Source organism: Lampetra fluviatilis, chromosome 60 (genome assembly GCF_964198595.1).
Source record: "Lampetra fluviatilis chromosome 60, kcLamFluv1.1, whole genome shotgun sequence".
NCBI classification, from domain to species: Eukaryota; Metazoa; Chordata; class Hyperoartia; order Petromyzontiformes; family Petromyzontidae; genus Lampetra; species Lampetra fluviatilis.
In genome coordinates, this window is record NC_136334.1 from 6,352,188 (window position 1) to 6,371,808 (window position 19,621).

Genomic DNA, 19,621 nt, shown 5'->3' on the forward strand with positions numbered 1-19,621 from the left:
CCAGCCCCTTCCTGCACGACGGACACAATAATCCCCTGTGGGCTGGTGTAACCAGGAGGTTCCTACCAGTACCAGTGTTTTTCATCGCCAAGGGTCGCATGGGCCTCTGGCGGCCCCTGGTGGCCTTTAGTGCGAGGTCTCCTGATGTGCGGAAAAATATATTTAAAAACTTATCTTTAAATAAGATCATATACAACAGGACCCTGCGGGGTGGGCTGGTAGGAATAATACTAATACCGGTACAGGGATATCGACCGGGTATAGAGGAGTTGAAAAGAAAATGATTTGTGCATGGGGGGTGAGAGATGACGTCCACACCCCCCTCCCCACTGACTCGCGCGCCCATAGAGCAAGGATTGCAACAGGCGATGTCATTGGCTGCGCCGGATGCGACGGCCATCTTGTTTAGTTCATTTAGTTCACGGATCGCAGGGGGAGCGGGCGGCCATCTTGTCGGACAGGCGGACAGTCGGACGGACGGACACATTAATCTATTGGTGGTCTGGTCCACTTCGTTCCTACCAGTATAAACACATACTGAGCTATTGTGAAAGCCCAGCGTGCCGTTTGTCTGTCCATTTGTCCGTCAACAAAGTTATAAGAGGCTTGCAGAAGTGCTAAAAGTTATAGAAAGTGGGGGGTAAATAGTTGATCTAAAAGATTTCCGAAAATTGTCGACCCAACCCCGCTGAATTTTCTTTTTGACCCCTGCGTAGGCATATACACCTATACACCCACTCACCCACCCAATCACCCACCCAACCACCCACTCAACCACTCACTCGCTCATCCATCCACCTATTCACCTACCCATTCACCCACCTACCCATTCACCCACTCACTCACCCACTCACCTACTCACCCACCCACTCACTCACCCACCCACTCACCCACCCATTCACTCACTCACCCACCCATTCACTCACCCACCCATTCACTCACTCACCCACCCATTCACTCACTCACCCACCCATTCACTCATCACCTACACACCCACCCATTCACTCAACCACCCACCCATTCACTCACTCATTCACACCTACCCACTGACCCACCAGACATGATTTAAACAGCTCTAACCACTCTGTTTTGTTAGCAAAGGCACAAAGCGTTGTTCCATAGCCTGCGAGCTTTGCAGTGCCAAAAGGCCGATCGCTCACCCAATCACCCACTCACTCACCCACTCACTCATCCACGTACCCACTCACTCACCCACTTACTCATCCACTTATCCACTCACTCACTCAACCACTAACTCGCCCGCTCACCCACAAGACAGGACGTAAACAGCTCTAACGATTCCGATTGCCACAAAGCGTTGTTCTGAAAGCCTGGGAGCTGTGCTGTCAAAATTCCGGATCACTCACTCACCCACCCACCCACTCTCACATCCACTCACTCGCCTACAAGACAAGACTTAAACGGCTCTTAGCGACTGCCTGATTAGCAAAGACACAAAGCGTCGTTCCAAAGCCTGGCAGCTTGCACTGGCAAAAGGCCGATCGCCCCACGAACAGAGCCTTGACCTTGGAAGAAGGCAATCCAAAGGTCTCTGGAGCATTGTTGGGAGTATAAAAATGGATCGCTTCCTACAAATGTTGCACGGCTAACTCATAGAGAGCCGTGTAGGTCAGCAGCAGCAGCAGGAGGAGGATCTTATAGTCCACTTGATGTTTGACTTGTAGCCACCTGCAAAGACGAGAGATCAGGTGTGACAATGATGTGCTCGTGAAGCGGTGTGCGCGCGCGAAAATGGTGAGATCCTGCGGTTAGAATTCAGGATATTTATCGGAATGTTTAGACTGTAGGAATCTGAGCCATGAAGTATTTTTTTCCGCAAATTCATGCGGCCAGCTCGCTAGGATTAAACCGGCTTCCCCCAAGTGCAAGGGGCTCGCCAATGGTGTCAGCCTGGTTGCCAATGATGGAGCAAAAAAAAACGCATCATGAAATTTGTCTCTGCGCTTCATTCGGCTAAGTTGCAGCTCTGAGAATTAAAATATAAACATAACTTTTTTTTAATATACTGGAGGAATCGGATGAGCTATGAAGCTTTTTTCACGGATGTCAAGTAGGGGCAGGTCAGAACATTAACCAATACAAAAACACACGATAGGGAAGTCTTCTTGGTTCTTTCGGTAAGTCACGTAGAATGGAAATAACAAAATAATAAAAATAAAACATAATACAATAATTCTCACACAGAAAAAATATTTTATTATGGGTTATTTTTATTATTTTATTATTTCCATTCTACGTGACATTACCGAAAGAACCAAGAAGATGAATCCCTGCAGTCACGAAAGCTTTAAATCGAAACGATGGGGAAGGTTAACAAATGACAAAATAAAATATACAAAAGAAACTAAATTATTTTATTTCACCAATTAAAGCCCACACACTGAACTATTAGCTTCTTTTTCAGAAGCGACCTGGCCTCAAACGATAGCGCAACAAACGTGGCTTATCATCACGTGGAAATTTATCACAGTCAAATAATCCAAATATCGGTTTAAAGCTTTCGTGACTGCAGGGATTCATCTTGGTTCTTTACCGAAAGAACCAAGAAGATGAATCCAAATATCATCGACCTGTCGCGTGACGAACCTCGCCCTTGCATGCGCAGTGAGTGGGGCGTTGCTGCCCCCTCGACTGTGCGGACCAGAGGCCACTTGAAGGGTTCGGAGGTAGCTCTGTGGTGTCCGCTTCCGTGGGCCGTTCACCAGCATGGAGGGTCGCGCTGCCGTGCGACAGTTCCGAATTTATTCTCGGTGTCGTGACACGACGATTGGGATATAAGTGGGGAGCAGAGGTCGCAATCGGGTACCCGATACCCGTACCCTACCCGATACCCGGGTACCCGTACCCGGCCGGGTACGGGTACCCGTTTGCGACCCTGGTGCGGCCGGGTACGGGTACGGGTAGGCCGTGAGTCACTGGTGAGTAACCGTTTGTCACTCATTTCGGGTAGGGTACGGGTAGGGAATGGGAACCCGTACCCGGCCGGGTACGGGTTCCCATTTGCGACCCTGGTGCGGCTGGGTACGGGTAAGGAATCAAAACCCGTTTTCGACCTCTGGTGGGGAGTGAAATTTGTTCGTGAATTCTTTTTTTTATCAATGGTGATTTGCCTACATCTGTAAATCAAAAAAATAATGGGCTATCTGGTGGCCATACCACCGTTCGCCACCAGGTGGCGTGCGAGTTCTGTTAGAACCCAAATTAAAGCGAGTAGAGATGTTTTAATACGGGAATTGTATCGCTTGGGGTTTTAACACACTTCAGGTTTTGAGTCTTGCGGGGTATTTTTTGTCTATCAGTCTGTAGATCCTTTTTTGAGTCTACGGGGGGCTCTGTGAGCATCTGGGTCTTCCATGCGAGTCTACGGTTCTCTGCGGAAGTTATCGGTGACCTGGCTTAGACCCATGAACATCTGTGAAAAAGTGCTGGATGGCTCAACGCATTTCTCCAGTACGAATACATATTCTGATTCTGATAAACTCGACTATGCTTTGAGAACCCCGGTATAATTGGAGTTGGGTGGACGAAAACACAGGTTCAAATCCAGGACATCAGATCACCTACTATTGAAACTATTTTTAGATCACCAGGTAAAAGGCCCCACTGAGCCAGGTAACTTTTTTTCAGAAGCGACTGGGCTACCACAAATGATCGCTCAGCAAAGTGACTTATCACGTGGATATTTAGAGCAGCCGAATACTCTTAAACGCATGATGTAGATTCAAAATGTGGAGGGGAAAGACCAGAGGACGCAGAGAAAAATCCGCTCGACCTCAGAGAGAGAGACACACAAACTCTAAATATATAGCAGGCGTCTGGGTCAGGATCGAACTCACTAACTCCTGTATACCAGGTGAGGTAATTAACATCTCACCATGGAGAGAGTGAGAACATGCAAACTCCAAATATAGAGTAGGTGTCGGGGTCACGATCGAACTCACTAACTCCTGGATACCAGGCCAGGTAATTAACATCTTGCCAGAGAGAGAGAGAGACGCCAACTCCAAATATACAGCATGCGTCGGGGTCGGCATCGAACCCAAGACCTCCTGCATACCAGGCGAGGTAGTCGACATCTCACCACAGAGAGAGAGAGAGACGCCAACTCCAAATATACAGCAGGCGTCGGGGTCGGCATCGAACCCAAGACCTCCTGCATACCAGGCAAGGTAGTCGACATCTTACCACAGAGAGAGAGAGACACGCAAACTCCAAATTTACAGCAGGCGTCGGGGTTGAGATCGAAGCCATGACCTCCTACACACCAGGCGAGGTAGTTAACCTCTCGCACCCCGACATGGCTGTTGTGAATCTCTCTCAGCAAACCCAGCCACCCCTTGAGAAGCGTTTGCCACGGAGACACACAGTGACTCACTGACCCTGCAAATGCCTCCCCCCTCTCACATTACCGGGGAATGTGGAAGGTTTATTTAGACTTGTCACCGTGTTCGTCTTGCTCTCGCTTGATTCACTGCCTGTCGGTAATAAATGCGCAACGCCGGCTCTCTCCTCTGTTTTGCTTTTTTTCTGGCGGCAGGGTGGCGCAAGTGGGAGAAACGCTCTGTGCCTCAAAGAAAGGAGCATACCTGTCAACCCATATGGTTTATGAGAATACGTTTTACCCTTTCTGGCTATAAAACAGGTGTTAACATGTTAAAACACCAAACTGGAACCTTTTGCAAAGAATCATGTCTGCATGAACCACATGTATTTGTGGTAAACATGCAAACAAAAAGACATGCTCTGGTAGTATATGATGCATTGGCTTTAAAACTGATTGGTCCACACCAGAGACAGCTTTATTTAGAGCCTAGTCTCAAACAGTGTTAGACCAGAGGACGCCAAAAGACAAACTTGCGCCGTCGTTTTAACTGCCATGCTGGGAGATTGGCATAGTTGTCAACATATATACGGCTTACCCCGTATTCTTGTACAGGGAAATTGAGTTTTCAGGTCCATGTGGCGTACAGCCGTTTCAATACGGGCACAAATAATGTGTCTTAGTCGTTTGTGTTTCTCCCCTTGTGATGGGACTTTGTAGGATGAACGTTGAGATTTATAAACGAACGGGGTAACCAATAAGGTCTGAATTGTTCTGTACTAAGGTAGAGACATAAGGGGTTGACAGGTATGTAGTGATGAGTGTCGTGGTGAGTGTACTAGTGGTGAATAGTAGTGGTGATTGTCTATTTGTTTGTGTTTCTCCCTCGTGATTTGACTTTGTTGGATGATCGATTTTTAGGGGCACGGGGTGACCAATAAGGTTTGAATCTCTCTAATAAATTAGGCACTGATAAGAGGTTGGGGGCGGGGGTCGCCTGGACATCTGTTGAAGAAGAACTTTGAAGCACTTCTTCAACAGATGTCCTGCATGGGTTTCAAGTGGGTTACCTCTTTCCTCCCATAGCTTGACAAAGATCCCCCGTGTAGCCTTAACAGACTGTTGGGGAAAGTGTTGTTAGCGAGCACTCGTGAAGGCCGGAACGGTACACGAGGGGGGTGGGTGGCTAGCATCACGCCCGACCGTCTTTGTCTCCCCAGTGGCGATGTTTACTACACACCACACTAGGTACTCATTTGAGGCTGAGTCGACCTAGGGGAGGCCCAGGATAGATTGAAATAATCGTAACTATTGGTCGTGACCGTAATCGAACAAAAATCGTTGATTATGAATCGAACTTAGGTCGCCAGGTTCATAGTGCAGTGCGCTAACCACTACACTACCACTCCCCATAGCTACATACACACACAAAATAACACCCAATCATAAAATGTAACTCCTATTACTAAGACATCCCAATTTTGAATAATTAACCTGCAAATTTACCCCATTGGAGTTTGCGTGTCTCTCTCCCCCGTGGTTGCGTGGATTTTTTTTTCTCCGGGTCATCCGGTTTTTCCCTCTACATGTAGAAACATGCATTTATATTATTTAGGTTATTTCTGCTGCTATAAAATTTCACGTGATGAGCCACTTTGTTGAGATGTCATTTGTGGCCCAGATCTTTTTTTGAGAAATAAGTTAATTCCTCAGTGGGCTTTACCTGGCAAGAGAAAACTAGTTTAGTTTCATTTGTATATTTTTAAGTGATTTTATTTCGATTTAAAGCTTTCGTGACTGCAGGGATTCATCTTCTTGGTTCTTTCGGTAAAGTCACGTAGAAGGGAAGTAATAAAATAATAAAAATAAAACATAATAAAATACAATTCTCACGACGTTTCGGCCACAACGCAAGCAGCCGTCCTCAGGTGAAACCAGGTCTGTCGAGGCAACGCTGTCGCCTGAGGACGGCTGCTTGCGTTGTGGCCGAAATGTCGTAAGAATTGTTTTATTTTTATTATTTTATTCCCTTCTACGTGACTTTACCGAATGAACCAAGAAGATTTAAGTGATTTCTTTAGCTTTCCTATACTTTGCAACGCCATCGTGTTTTTTTGTATTGTTTGTTGTTGTAACATTCTTACCCCGTGCCCCTACTTGACATCTGTGAAAAAGAGCCTGATAGCTCATCGGATTCCTGCAGTCTAAATAAACATTCTGATTGTGAACATCGCCCCCGACTGCAAGATCTTGAGCAGGCAACCCTCCTGATAAAGAATCCTGAGACTCTGGGAGGTTTTCTGAAGTAATCAAGTGTAGCAATAAAGACAATAAGTAACAATGGGTGAGATTTACACTATGAGATCTCTTTTACCAGTGGCAAAATTTAATAGCAGGTACCAGTTTAAAAGGGTAAAAACCTACTATTATATTTTGCCACTGGTAAAAGAGATCTCGTAGTGTAAATGCTTACCCCGAGCTCTCAATACTCTGATATTGCACTGTGTTTGAGTTGTACGCCTTCTGGTGTCATCTGGTCCAACACCAATGGGGACTAGGCTCTAAAGAAAGCCGTCTCGGGTGTGGACCAATCAACTTCAAGGACAGTGCATATTATTATCATGATCAGAGTTGCTTCTTTTTTTTTGCTTTTTTGACTACTTGTGTTGTGGTTATTGCAAACATGATGCCTTGAATAAAGGTGTCAGTTTTGTACCAGTTTAAAAGGGTAATAAGTATAACCCGTAAAAACAAAGTTTTTCACTATAAATCCTTTATATGCGTGACGGCTAGAGTCCTCTCGTCCTCTGGCTTGAGATGGCTGCCACCTATGGGTCAGATGATTGCATTGCACCATTAAGCAATTTGTAATTTAATATCATATTTTTGTCCTAAAAAGTGTAAAATTTTGGAAAAAAAATTTCACGAACATTAATTGTCACGCACAACGAGTCTGTGTGCAAAATGTCAGCTCGATTGGATCACGGGAAGTGGGTTAAAAAACGACCGAAAGATTTGCACGGTTCTAAGCAAGCAAGCGAACTTAATATAAAGGATTTAAAAACCGACTATTATAATGGGTGAGATGCCTAGGCATTTTAAGGGGAATGTTTTTGTTCTTTAATGAGAAATTCCCCCCTCCTCGTCTCCTCCCCGCAGCTCGACTGCCTCTCCACGCTTGTGCAGGCCGGCGCCAGCGTCACAACGGTGACCTCGCGCTACGCTCAGACGCCGGCGCACATCGCAGCCTTTGGAGGCCACCAGCACTGCCTGCTGTGGCTGCTGAGGGTCGGGGCAAACGTCAACCAGCAGGTGCCGGGTGGTGCTGGTGGTGGTGACAATGAATGGGGATGCTGGTGGTGGTGGTGATAGACAAGGCGTGGTGGTGGTGATGATGGCGGTGGTGGTCATGGTGGTGGTGACGATGAATCGGCGTGTTAGTGATGTGATGGTGGTGGTGACAATGAATGGGGATGCTGATGGTGGTGGTGGTGATAGACAAGGCGTGGTGGTGGTGATGATGGCGGTGGTGGTCATGGTGGTGGTGACGATGAATCGGCGTGTTAGTGATGTGGTGGTGGTGACAATGAATGGGGATGCTGATGGTGGTGGTGATAGACAAGGCGTGGTGGTGGTGATGATGGCGGTGGTGGTCATGGTGGTGGTGACGATGAATCGGCGTGTTAGTGATGTGATGGTGGTGGTGACAATGAATGGGGATGCTGATGGTGGTGGTGGTGATAGACAAGGCGTGGTGGTGGTGATGATGGCGGTGGTGGTCATGGTGGTGGTGACGATGAATCGGCGTGTTAGTGATGTGGTGGTGGTGACAATGAATGGGGATGCTGATGGTGGTGGTGATAGACAAGGCGTGGTGGTGGTGATGATGGCGGTGGTGGTCATGGTGGTGGTGACGATGAATCGGCGTGTTAGTGATGTGATGGTGGTGGTGACAATGAATGGGGATGCTGATGGTGGTGGTGGTGATAGACAAGGCGTGGTGGTGGTGATGATGGCGGTGGTGGTCATGGTGGTGGTGACGATGAATCGGCGTGTTAGTGATGTGGTGGTGGTGACAATGAATGGGGATGCTGATGGTGGTGGTGATAGACAAGGCGTGGTGGTGGTGATGATGGCGGTGGTGGTCATGGTGGTGGTGACGATGAATCGGCGTGTTAGTGATGTGATGGTGGTGGTGACAATGAATGGGGATGCTGATGGTGGTGGTGGTGATAGACAAGGCGTGGTGGTGGTGATGATGGCGGTGGTGGTCATGGACACGGTGACGATGAATCGGCGTGCTAGTGGTGTGGTGGTGGTTGTGACAATGAATGGGGATGCTGGTGGTGGTGGTGATGGCGGTGGTGGTCATGGACGTGGTGGTGGTGACGATGAATCGGCGTGCTAGTGGTGTGGTGGTGGTTGTGACAATGAATGGGGATGCTGGTAGTTATGGTGGTGATAGATAAGTTGTGGTGATGATGGGGGTGGTGGTGAAGATGCGTACAGGTGGCGGGGGAGAGAGACATTGCTAATGTTGATTCTTGCAGTGATTGTGATTGATGATGAAGCTGCTGCTGTTGAAGCTGACAAAGATGATTAAACTCTTTTGGTGCTCCTCCCAATGACAGTGGTGATGATGGTAATGACAATAATGTTGCCGGCAATGGCTATGATGATAATGGTGTTGCCGTCAGTGAGGATGTTGCTGCTTTTACCCCCATTGACATTGACGTCGATCATGATGACGACGATCATGATGACGATGATGACAATGATGGCGGGCGGCTCAACAGGACTACCTGGGCGAGACTCCCCTGCACAAGGCTGCTCGCTCCGGGAGTGAGGAGTGCGTCCATTTGCTGGTGGCGTGTGGAGCGCAAGTCGAGTGAGTGTCTCCCCCACCACCTCCGCCTCCTCTCTCTCTCTCCCTCTGTGTGAGAGGGACATCGCCACACAGACAAAGATCACCCAGCCCCCCAATCTAGTATTATTATTATTTTTTCTAATCGTTTTCTAAATAAACTAAGCGGTTAGCGAGCACCTACGAAGGCCGGCACGGCACACGAGGGTTGTGAGTGGCCAGCACCACGCCTGGCAGCCTTTGTATCCCTCGTGGCGATGTTTACACATCAATGCTGGTTACACGCCGCACCAGGTACTCGTATGAGGCCGAGTTGACCTAGGGGAGGCCCAGGACAGGCTCAGATATTTGCCACCGTGAGAGGGAATCGAACGGTGGGTCGCCGGTTTGGTTCGAGCAGCGAGCTTAACCGTTGCACCACCGCTCTCCCCACGTCGCCACACACAGACACGCGCTCGACTATACCGACAACAGCCGCCGTTGGCTACCAAGTTGCGGTGCCAGGCTAGGTGCACTTCTAGTCCATAGAGGCAGGTGCGGAAGGCTCGCCGGGCAGGAGGTGAACAGCTTTAAACTCACCGCCCCTCGCGTTTCCCCTCCCCCCGCGGCCCCGATCTCCCCCCCCCAGAGTGCCCAACCACAGCGGCATCACCCCGCTGGAGTTGGCCATCTCTCAGGGCTTCTCGCGCCCTGCCGCATTCCTCGCCAACGAGCTTGCCCGTCGCCGCGGCGACGCCGGAGGAGGAGGTGTGGGAGGAGCGGCGGCGGCTGCGGCGGCTGCGGCGGCTGCGGCGTCGACGGTCTCCAACGGTGACGGAGGAGGGCGCAGCCGCAAGCGTTCCCACGGCGACGCCAACGCCAACGGCGACGAGAAGAAAGCGCGTTGCCAAGGTACGGCTGGAGCGCGGCGCGAGCGTCGGTTGCCGAGCGATGGTTGCCGAGCGATGGTTGCGAGTGACGGTTGCAAGGGTTTGCGCTGGAGACCCGGTTAGGTTGCTTTGCTGTGCGTGTGTGTGCACTCCTGTGGCGTAGCGGTTTGCTCGCTGCGCTACGAACCCGGCGACCCGAGTTCGAGTCCCACTCGTGGTCACCGGTGACGGTTATCTGAACCGGTCCTGGGCCTCCCCTAGGTCAACTCGGTTTTAAATGAGCACACGGTGTGGTGCGTAGACAACGCCACTGAGGACACAAAGGCGACAGGGCGTGGTGCTGGCCACCCACCCCCTCGTGTGCGGTGCCGGCCTTCATAGGTGCTGCTCGCTTAACAGCACTTGCCCCAAAAGTCCGTTCAGGCTATACGGGGGAGCTTTGCCCACGGCCCAAGGAGGAGAGGGGCGGTGCTGCGTTCACCGCTTATTGCCACAGAGGTTCGCGGTTCGAACTCGTCGGGCCGCCCTGGTTACTACTGCAGTGTGCTCATTAACCGTAAGCACATTACAAGCCCCTCCGCTTCCCCGGTGGACGTGAAAGATCCCGCGACGTCATTATGAAAACAGAGAGCAGGCCACTGCGTGTGTGTGCCGCCGGGCGTCACGGTTTGAAGTCGCCTCGTTTGAAAGTGACGAATTATTAGGATTGCACGCGCGCGTAGAGCAACATTGCCCGCTTCAGGCTGTTGCCTGGTGTGCAGGAGGTCGTGGGTTCGGTCCCGACCCTGACGCCGCCTCCTGTATATTTAGAGTTTGCGTGTCTCTGTGGTGAGATGTTCACTACCTCGCCTGGTGTGCAGGAGGTCGTGGGTTCGGTCCCGACCCTGACGCCGCCTCCTGTATATTTAGAGTTTGCGTGTCTCTGTGGTGAGATGTTCACTACCTCGCCTGGTGTGCAGGAGGTCGTGGGTTCGGTCCCGACCCTGACGCCGCCTCCTGTATATTTAGAGTTTGCGTGTCTCTGTGGTGAGATGTTCACTACCTCGCCTGGTGTGCAGGAGGTCGTGGGTTCGGTCCCGACCCTGACGCCGCCTCCTGTATATTTAGAGTTTGCGTGTCTCTGTGGTGAGATGTTCACTACCTCGCCTGGTGTGCAGGAGGTCGTGGGTTTGGTCCCGACCCTGACGCCTCCTGTATATTTAGAGTTTGCGTGTCTCTGTGGTGAGATGTTCACTACCTCGCCTGGTGTGCAGGAGGTCGTGGGTTTGGTCCCGACCCTGACGCCGCCTCCTGTATATTTAGAGTTTGCGTGTCTCTGTGGTGAGATGTTCACTACCTCGCCTGGTGTGCAGGAGGTCGTGGGTTCGGTCCCGACCCTGACGCCTCCTGTATATTTAGAGTTTGCGTGTCTCTGTGGTGAGATGTTCACTACCTCGCCTGGTGTGCAGGAGGTCGTGGGTTCGGTCCCGACCCTGACGCCGCCTCCTGTATATTTAGAGTTTGCGTGTCTCTGTGGTGAGATGTTCACTACCTCGCCTGGTGTGCAGGAGGTCGTGGGTTTGGTCCCGACCCTGACGCCTCCTGTATATTTAGAGTTTGCGTGTCTCTGTGGTGAGATGTTCACTACCTCGCCTGGTGTGCAGGAGGTCGTGGGTTCGGTCCCGACCCTGACGCCGCCTCCTGTATATTTAGAGTTTGCGTGTCCTCGCTCTCCGTGGTGAGATGTTAACTTCCTCGCTTGGTATGCAGGAGGTCGTGGGTTCGATTCCGTTTGCAAATATACGTTTTATATATATATCCTCTTAGCACGTGATAGTTTTTTTTCTCCAGGTCCTTGGGTTTTTTTAATTCTCCGAACGTCCCGATGCGACAGGGACACCCTCCTCCTACTGCACTGCACAGCTCTCGGGAGAGAGACGCGTGACGTTGCTGTGATGCGTGTGATGCGGCTCGCGAACTCGCGAGCTCTTAAGCAGGACTTTTGGGGCCCACTGGTTCGGTGCACGGACCGGGCGTTCGCCAAAGTGTGGGGTCGTTATTGTTCGGGTGGCGAAGGCGTCTCGTCTCGCCTGCCCCAATGGGAGACATTCGGTATTGTTCTGAACTGTTTTGACAGCCGGGGCTGTTTGGTTTAAGTGAACCACCTGCTGGGGTTGTCTGTGATGGCTTGTTGTTGCTGAAGGGGTGACGCGGTGGCGAGATGTTCACTTCCTCGCCTGGTATGCAGGAAGTCGTGGGTTCGATCCCAACCCTGACGCCTGCTGTATATTTGGAGTCTGCGTGTCTCTCTCTCCCCGTTGTTGCGTGGATTTTTCAGTGGGTCCCCCTGTTTTTCCCTCCACATTTTAGAATCAACGTCACGCGTTTTAGAGTTTTTGGCTGCCATACATTTCAACGTGATGATGATAAGCCACTTGGTCGAGATATCATTTGTGATAGCCAGGGTCTGTCACAAATGTGTTTTAGTTTCTAGTCGTTAGTTGATGCCAGGTGTATTGAGTTCAGCTACACAGATTGGGGCTGGGAGTCTTGGAGAATGCGTCGGAGCTAGCTGTCACCCGCCAAGATCCCGGGTTCCAGTCCGCGATGATGACCAGGGTTGTTAACGTCTTTTGTTTTTTGTTGACGCACCTCCGTTTAGCACGGTGGGCTAGGTGCGATGCGAAACCGTACACGTAAAAAATTACAAACGGCAACAAGATAAATGGATGACCGATCTCTCTGGGAACCCACAAATATCCAGCTTTGGTGAAGTACGGTGGAATATGCCCCATGACCGATATGACGTGGTGAGGCATTCATCCAGCAGCGGATTGACAAGGCGCTGTAAGTTTGTTTCTTTAATGCACGGAATATTATATTTCGTTGCTTGTCGCGTGACCAAATCGCACTGGGACGCGCCGTGCGGTTCGAACGGGGTCGCTCTTTGCTCACGGTCGCTTTGATTGTCACGAAAAGAAGAAACTAAATTAAGCGGATTTGGTAATCGAATCGACGATTTCGCAAACGGGTGATCAAGAATCCCTCATGAATTGACGACGAGGTGTGTGGTCGGCCGAGATGTTGACTGGGATTCGAACCCCCGTGCCTCTCTCCTTGACTTGTGAGTCAATCTCTCAAACTTGAGAACCGTGGAGTGCTTGATCGGTGTGGCGTTAACGATATCGATCGTTCTGTGTGTGTTTGTGTGCACAAAGCCTGGCACAAGTGCCGTGGTGACGTCACCGCCACTTAGTGGCGAAGGGCGGTTGTTGTTGTTGTGTTTGCGTGACCTGAAGTATCACTTGACATTACAGACAGCGCTTTGTCCCAACGCGGTAAAAGTGTAAAAAAAAATCTGATTTGGCAACATACCCACATTGTGACGGACGAGACACCTGTGTACGTGTTTAAATGCGGGCGTTTGTGTCTTTTAACTCGTGCGTGTGCGCGCGAGGGTGTTCTGTGTGTGCGTGTGTGCGCGTGAGGTCGGGGTGTGTGAATGTGTGTCTGCGCGAGTACACGTCTGGGCGTATGCGAGCGTGTATGAGTGTGTGAGGGTGTCATTGTGTGTGTTGCCAATGTGCACGCGTGTGTTTCTGTGCGTGTACGATCGTGCGTGTGCACATCTGTTGTGAAGGCGCGCGTGTGTGTGTGTGTGCGCAAGCGTGCATGTGCAAACATGTTGGGTGTCTGTGTGGTTGTCGTTAGTCCACTTTACGCGGTTTGTCAAGAACACGCGGCGAGCATTCATTGACCGCACCTAGGCTCGGTAACTTCCAAAACCTGGCGCGGCTTCCGGTACTTGGGTGGTCATACCGACCAGCCTGGGTTGACCGTAACAGTGCGGAACGGGCGATGTGTAAAACGTGCGGTGGATTCCCGCGTTGAATCTCGGTGAATCTCTCGCGCGGTCCGGCGGTGGGTGCTTTTCGCCGCTTGCCTTGGAGCTTCTCGGGGTTCGAATCATGCAGGGGCCACCCTGGTTAATGCTTAATGCTGCAGGTGGTGTGCCTATTAAACTGGAATGAAAACAAAATACACATACTACACGCCCTCCACTTCACTCGACGGTGGACGTTAAAGGTCCCCGTGACATAATTTCGCAACGGGTGTTGCCGGCGTCGCGTTGACGAGTTTTTCCGAAAGTAATAAAAAATTAACGTGCAAGTTACATAGCTGTCAACCCCTTGTCCAGTGACCGAGCTTGTTACAGACCAATTCAGACCTTACTGGTCATCCCGTGCCCCTTTTGAAGCTCAACGTTCATCCTACAAAGTCCCATCACAAGGGGAGAAACACAAACACAGAGGCAAAATCATATTTTTTTTTGCCCGTATAGAAACGGCTGTACGCCATATGGACCTGAGAACTCAATTTCCCTGATACGGTGTTGTTTGTGTGTGCTGTGTCTACGGCGTATGGGTTGACACGGTATGAATTTACAACGGCGCATTCGTGATAGCCATGCGTTTAAACAAGGATGTCGGGAACACCAAATGCACTCGTTGCTGTTGTTGTGAAGTGTCGTGTGTTGTTTGTAAGTTCAATGACGGTGATGTTCATGCGTGCGTTTTAATCTCAATGCTTTCCCTGTTGTTGATCCTTCACTTTTCACCTGACTCTTCCTTTGTGTGCGTGTTGTGTGGTGTGTCCATGTGGCCTGCACGTGTGTTGTTTGTGTGTGCTGCGTCTGTGGTGTTTGCTGCGTCTGTGGTGTGTGCGTGCGTGCCTGATGTCCTGTGTGTTTTGTCTTTTATGTATGTGCGTGTACATGGTATGTGTTTGAACGTGTGCGTGTGGCGTGTGTGTTGTGGCACGTCATGTGTGTGCGGCGTACGTGTGTGTGTTTGTGCGTATGTGGTGTTGCATGTTGCCTCTCTGTTTTCGCTCTGTGTGTGTTGTGTTGTCCGGCGTGGTGTGCATGTGTGTCTCGTGTGTAAATGGTACGTGGGTGTGTTGTCTGCTGTGTGTTTTTACATGGTGCATGCGTTATACGTACTGTGTGGTACGTGTGTCTGTGTTGTGTGCACGTATCGCTTGGTGTGTGTTCGTGTTGTGTTTGCGATGTGTCCGTCGTGTGGCTGATTGCTTGCGTTGTGCTCCTGCTTAAATTCCGTTCGACCTCCTGCAGCCTCCTCCACTTCCCTCTCAGCTCTCGTTAAAATGTGATTTTTGTCTGCCACGAACCCGTTACGCAATGTTAGCCGCCCCCCCCCCCCCGGGTTAATCCACCCGCAGCGGTTTAAAAAAGAGTCGCTCTGGACCACCCTCGGAAATTGAGGAGGGTCTCTGCGTAACAGCCGGTGTGCAGTGTGTGTGGTTCTTGCAGCGAGCGTCAGTCGGCGACGAGTGTTGCTTGGCATAATTCGTAGACGTAAAGTTTAGACTTTTGGCGAAAGGGGGCAATTTGAATCGTCAACCGGGATTCCGAAGCCGTTAGGGGCCCACCAAGGAACGTCGCACAAGTCAGGGCCGCAGTTCCGAACATTTTTGTTGTTGCCGACGTGAGACGCTCACGGGTGTGAGTCTGACGGCGCCACCGCCGCCTCCGATCTCCACGGCTCCTTTTGTACCAGGCTAGGTACTCTTTTTTTTACTAAGAGGTCCCCCCCTCCGCACCCAACCGCACACAACCGCTCACCACCTACCTCCCCACCACTCTACGCGCAGACTTCCTGCCTCAGCCTACGCCGACCCCTGCCACCATCGGCGTCGGCAGGGAGTGCCTGTGGCAGGAAGATACTTTCTTCCACCACCACCACCAGCAGCAGCAGCAGCTCAACCACAACGGCGGCAACGGCAACAACAACAACAACGGCAGCGGCGGCGGCAATCATCGTAACGGCGATGATTGCGGCGACGAGGCCATGGCCGTGTCGGATGGTTGCGGCGCTCACCACGCGGAGGTCGCTGCCGTGGCCGTGGCTCCCAGCGCCACGTTGCAGGCGTCGTACCGTTGTGTGGGCGGCTACGCGTATGACTTCTGATCGCAGAGTCGTTTCCCCACCCCACTGCCCCCCTGTTGTGGGCGGTGGTGGTTTTGGTGATGGTTTTGGTGGTGGTTTTGGTGGTGATTGCTGGTGCCTCTGGCACGCTGTCAACTGGTGCACTAATGTGGGGGGAAGTGCTCCCGATTTTCGGGTTAATCCCAAAAAAAATAATCCGAAAATCTCGCCTTGATACGAAATTTTCAGACGTATCCGGAACACACGTTTTGTTTTGGATCATAGTGCATCTGTGGGTTTCTGTACGTCTGTGGGTCTCTGTACGTCTGTGGGTCTCTGTACGTCTGCGGGTTTGTACGTCTGTGGGTCTCTGTACGTCTGTGGGTCTCTATGTCTGCGAGTCCGTGGGTCGATGTAAGTCTATGGGTCTCTCTACACACATGGGTTTGTAAGTATATGGGTCAATGTCTGTCTGTGGGTCTCGGCAAGTCTCTAAGTATGTGAGTTTCTGTACCTCTATCTTTGTTGAACTTCTTTCACACCGTACGTAGCCAACTGTGCTAATCAAGAGTTGTGGGGAAAGGACAACAAACTTAACACAAAAAAGCAGTATGCATGTCTGGGTCTATGTAAGTCCGTGTAAGTCTATGGGTCTACGTAAGTCCAGGTCTCTATGCAAGTCTATGAGTTGCCATGTACGTCTGTAGGGTTTACCTTTATCTGTTACAAGTAATAAATATTATCCCAAGCGATCATGATAGTGGTTGGAAAAATAGTTCCATGTTCACGGAGCGGCTTGAAATTCGGCGTGAAAAATCACTTTAAGGCGACTTTTCACCCGCCGCTTTGCCGAGGTAGATGCGCATCATTTGACCCACCCCCCCACCTGCTCTCAGCGATTCGACGGACAGACCCCTCGCGATCCGGAGTCGCGGTTCGACTCTGAGAACGGCACCGCATTTTGAAGTGTGCCGGGAAGAAATTTGTTGAAGCGCCACACCTTCGTGGCCGCCGAATCGGCGACACCCGCCGAGGTTTGCGGCTTTCAAAACCGGGTTTCAGCCACCATCAGAGGTCGCAACCGGGTACCCGATACCCTACCCGATACCTGGCTACCCGTACCCGGCCGGGTACGGGTACCCGTTTGCGACCCTGGTGCGGCCGGGTACGGGTAGACCGTGAGTCACTGGCGAGTCACCGTTTGTCACTCATTTCCCAACGTCTTGTCTCTTCTCACAATTCAAGTTCCTAGAATCAACCCACCCGCGCCTGCAACATGGCTTCATCCCAGAGGTCGCAATCAAGTACCCGATACCCGTACCCGGCTGGGTACGGGTACGGCCGGGTACGGGTACCCGTTTGCAACCCTGGTGCGGCCGGGTACGGGTAAGGAATCAAAACCCGTTTGCGACCTCTGGCCATCATGGCCCTCCAGCCACATCGATTACACATCGGGGAGTTCCTCCTGTGCAGTGAGTTGATGGTCTCAGCCTGATTACCAAAGACTACACACATACACACACGCACGCACACCGTCGTTCCCTACTTTCTGACTAAAAAAAAAATCTACGTCACAATCAGAATGACTTATTTATAGTGGATAAATCCGATGAGCTTGTAAAGCTCTTTTTCACAGATGTCCAGTAGGGGCACGGGGTAGGAACGTTAAATCAACAGACGGTGCAAAATCACGATAGGTTCCAGCTATCATTTGTGATGGGCCCAGATCGCTTCTGACAGCTATACGGTAGCTCATTGAGGCCTTGCCTAGTAAAAATAAAAATCTGCTAGGAATCGCCGTCGGTTTTCTCAACTCCCGTCTTCCTATAAGTTCAGCGTCCGACGGTGGCAGACCGTCACCGCCTGCGCGAATTTACAATTTGTAACTTTTGCGAGGAGAGTTATTTTGTTCGGCGTTTTTTTTTTGTCGTGGTCTGGTCATCGACAAGCTGCAGGAGTTTCTTCCGTCCGAGTCTTTGGATGTCATTTAGTTGTCCCGCCTGTGTCTGGTCAGCTGGGCTTAGTGTGATGCCAGCCAATCGGTGAACTCGCACACTTTTTGCGGACCGGCACGTATCGGGCCAATGACCGTCTTCATCAGCTCGCGCTACAAACTCTAATCATGTCGCTGAGTGATGCGAGTTCTGCGTCTTTTATTCGTCAGTGGCGCTGATGGTGACAGGTGGTGGTGGTGAATATGACGGTGGTGGTCGCGGCGATGATTTCTTTGCGTCCGTGCCACCGTCAACCGATTGACTTGGTTCAAAGTAAATAACTATATATGTAAAAACACACACACGGTTGAAAAACGGCAGTGTCGACGATTTAGTGGTGAAACGATGACCGTGCGATTTCGGTCCGCGATAAATGAAATCCACAGACTCGCAGTTTACAGGGTTTGTCGTTGACTGGACGCGACGGACACGCTGAACTAAGTTCTTGCTAAGCAGAGAGGCGGCGCAGTGTTCATGGTCCCGCCTCGCAGCCGCGAGGGCCTGGGTTCGATTCCCGACTCAAACATTTCCGCGTGTGGAGTTTGTCATCTCCCCCGCCGCCTCCCCATCGTTCTGCATGGGTTTTCTCCAGGTTCTCCAGGTACCTTCCCATAGCTAAACCACCACACACACACACTAACTATACACCCAGTGGAACTGGTATTGTGCCAAAACCACGTCCCAACGCTGAAATATTACACTGCAAATCACTCTCAATTGGGATCTCGCGCACACGCACACACACACAGGAGCCATATTTCTCCTCCTGCACCCGCTACTTCGAAAATTTGGCAGGACCCTCCTGAACAACAGACTTGAGACTCAGTGAGTCAAACAAAGTGTAATCATAATGATGTTATTAACATTGTTGGGGGCATAACCTCTCGCCTGGACAGAATGTTGGAAGTGAAACCTACACACGGCTGAATTCAAACTGGCTTCTTCTTTCTCCACACCCGTTTATATTAATCCCTTTGGTCATCGTGGTAGTGTAAGTATTCAAAGCAAGGATCCAAAATAAATTAGTGATATCCTTCTGTCCGTGGTGCCCCAAGCACAAGAATAAACGTTGCTTGCCGGGATGTTGTTTTGACACGCAGCTGTAGGGCTTTCACGACCAATGTCATCCGCAATAGAGGGTTTTTTTCGGGTTAGATCGCGTAAATATAAATGTTATTTAAACCCGTGTGTTGTGGCAGGTTTAACGGTTGAACGTCACGTTTATATTTACGCAATCTAACCCCCCCCCCCCAAAAAAAAAGGCTCGATTATCGGGTTCTTATTGTTTATTTTCTTTTCGCTATAGGGAGGGAGAGGGGTGCGTGGGGGGGGGGGAGTCGTTTGGAAAAGCACAGACCTGAGAAAACAATTGTTGCAGCAGAAAAAAAAAATCGTCCGTCCATTTAAAAACGCGACCTGCTGGTTGCTGCTGATGCGGTGTTTCTCATGGTCAGCCTAGGGTCAGGGGACGGCGTCGCAGTGCCGATATGTTTATTACCTCGCCTGGTATATACAGAAGATCGTGGGTTCGATCCCGACCCTGGCACCTGCTGTATATCTGGAGTTTGTGTATCTCTCGCCCCGTAGTCGCGTGGATTTTTATCCGGGTCCTCCGGTTTTTCCCC

The 19,621-nt window shown here is 50.8% G+C and overlaps 1 protein-coding gene across 13 annotated transcripts in view; it reads left to right on the forward strand.

Moving 5' to 3' along the window:
- The window catches only part of LOC144950999 (uncharacterized), a 58,258-nt gene that overhangs the window by 23,053 nt on the left and 15,584 nt on the right, over nucleotides 1–19,621 (forward strand). For all 13 annotated transcript variants that reach the window (XR_013640438.1, XR_013640435.1, XR_013640436.1 and 10 more), the window contains exons 2-4: nucleotides 7,502–7,654; nucleotides 9,139–9,230; nucleotides 9,835–10,097. Coding sequence is in view for 6 of the 13 variants with exons in the window: in XM_078881217.1 (XP_078737343.1) it covers nucleotides 7,502–7,654; nucleotides 9,139–9,230; nucleotides 9,835–10,097 (508 nt within the window). In the remaining 7 variants the exon portion in view is untranslated. The remainder of the gene's footprint in view (nucleotides 1–7,501; nucleotides 7,655–9,138; nucleotides 9,231–9,834; nucleotides 10,098–19,621) is intronic.